At 38.6% G+C, this 1,797-nt stretch overlaps 1 protein-coding gene across 1 annotated transcript; it reads left to right on the forward strand.

Annotated features, from left to right (window-relative positions):
* The first annotated feature begins 746 nt into the window (after window positions 1-746).
* Window positions 747-1,526, forward strand: LOC113378270 (peptide transporter family 1-like). Its single transcript, XM_026618796.1, has one exon. It carries the CDS (start codon window positions 747-749, stop codon window positions 1,524-1,526), a length of 780 nt encoding a protein of 259 aa, XP_026474581.1.
* Window positions 1,527-1,797: the final 271 nt, after the last annotated feature.

The raw sequence follows: 1,797 nt of genomic DNA on the forward strand, positions 1-1,797 counted from the left end.
TGATACTCTTTGGAACTTTTCTGGGACCTTTTCTGAAGACACACGTTACTTGCTTGGGTGAACAGGATTGCTATATGCTTTCATTTCTTGCCAGTCTTATTACGGTGTTTGTTGTTTTATCTGTTTACCTAGCCGGATCCAGATTTTTTATCATTACTAAACCATCACGCCGATTGCCCAATTGATTGCTGGATGCATGTGGTACGGATTCACTCATTGGTTGAAGGAGAGAAAATCTAATCCGAAACCAAATTGGTTGGATCATGCTGAACCAAAGTACGGTGCACAACTTGTTTTGGATATAAGGACAGTGTTGAACATGATGATGATATTTTGTTGTGTGCCGCTTTATAAAGGTGTTTACTATATGTACGAAGACGAATGGTTGTTCCAAGCAAGTAGAACGGACACACAATTTGGATCGTACACGTTTATAGTAGAACACTTTGAACTGGTAAATCCTTTTTTGGCTATAGTTATGTTACCGTTTTGCCAATACGTTATGGATCCTTTACTCGTAAAGTTAAAATTGGATAGAACTTTTAGGAAAATGATATTCGGCGGTATGATGGTAGCACTCGCTTTTTGGATTTCCGGGTTCATCGAAACACGCATCAAGATAAATTTACCAGAAATTGCCGAATGGCGAAGAAGTGCAGATAAGGATATTTAACGGATTCAACTGTCCTGTTGCAATTGATGCATCGAGTATTGATCCTCATACTTTTGTATTGAGCCCTCGTGGAATGTACACAAATAAACACGTCCCTTCGGCATCCTATCAGTCAATAGCGATTTCTATGAAGGGAACGTGTTTTGCACCTGCAAGCAAAACAATAAACGCCGAAGCCGGTACATCGGTTTCGATATTGCTTAAGAATGAAGACGGACAGGCTGTTGTCATATCCTACAAAGAAAGACTGGAAAAATCTGAAGCTGGTGAGCCTATTATCACAGTCGCTGGTGCCAGATTGATGGACAGTGTCATTATCAAGGATTCTAAAGGAGTAGAAGTGGCGATGACTCCAACACCAACTTTTATTGCTGGCGAACCGGTTATAACCGATGGCACCAGATTAAAACAAGTCGTCGTAGAAAAGTACGAATTGTTACTTAACGGCATCAGCATCAAGAAATTCGACATGTACCAAGGGGGTGTTTACTTGGCAACAATATCCGGCAAAACTGCCGACTTTTACGAGATCACAGAACCTAACGTTGTCCATATATCGTGGATGTTGCCGCAGAGCATTTTGCTGATTTTTGGCGAAGTTTACTTTGGAATTACCTTTGAGCAGTTTAGGTACACCGAGGCTCCTGGTTCCTGCAAAGTGTTGGTGATGGCTTTGCAACTTGCGATGAATTCTTTGGGCGAAATGTTTGTCGACAGTGTTCTTCGTATTGAGGGAATTGATCACGATCATAAATTGTATATTGAGGCGACTTGTCTTGCTATCAGTATGGTAATTTTCGGATTTGTGGGCAAGATCTTCAAACCTCTGGCTACGAATAATGTCCTTATCTGAGGAAAAGTAGCCCAATGTTGAAAATTATTTTTTGCAAGAAATCAATTCAGATGTAATTTAATAATATAACGTTTGTAATATGTAAATTTTAATAAATTAAGTACTTAACAGTTTTATCAAACCAAAAATGCTATTTTAGTGTTACAGATAATTTGAAGAATATATTGTAATAATCAGTCAAACTTTACTGACATGCGCAAAAGCAAATGGCAGATAAGATGACCATAGAAGTAAAAGGACACTACTAACAAGTAAACTGAATTTATAAAAC

The sequence above is a fragment of the Ctenocephalides felis genome, unplaced genomic scaffold (genome assembly GCF_003426905.1).
Source record: "Ctenocephalides felis isolate EL2017-DRISC unplaced genomic scaffold, ASM342690v1 CF-g0.4_SCAFFOLD_01886, whole genome shotgun sequence".
NCBI lineage: Eukaryota > Metazoa > Arthropoda > Insecta > Siphonaptera > Pulicidae > Ctenocephalides > Ctenocephalides felis.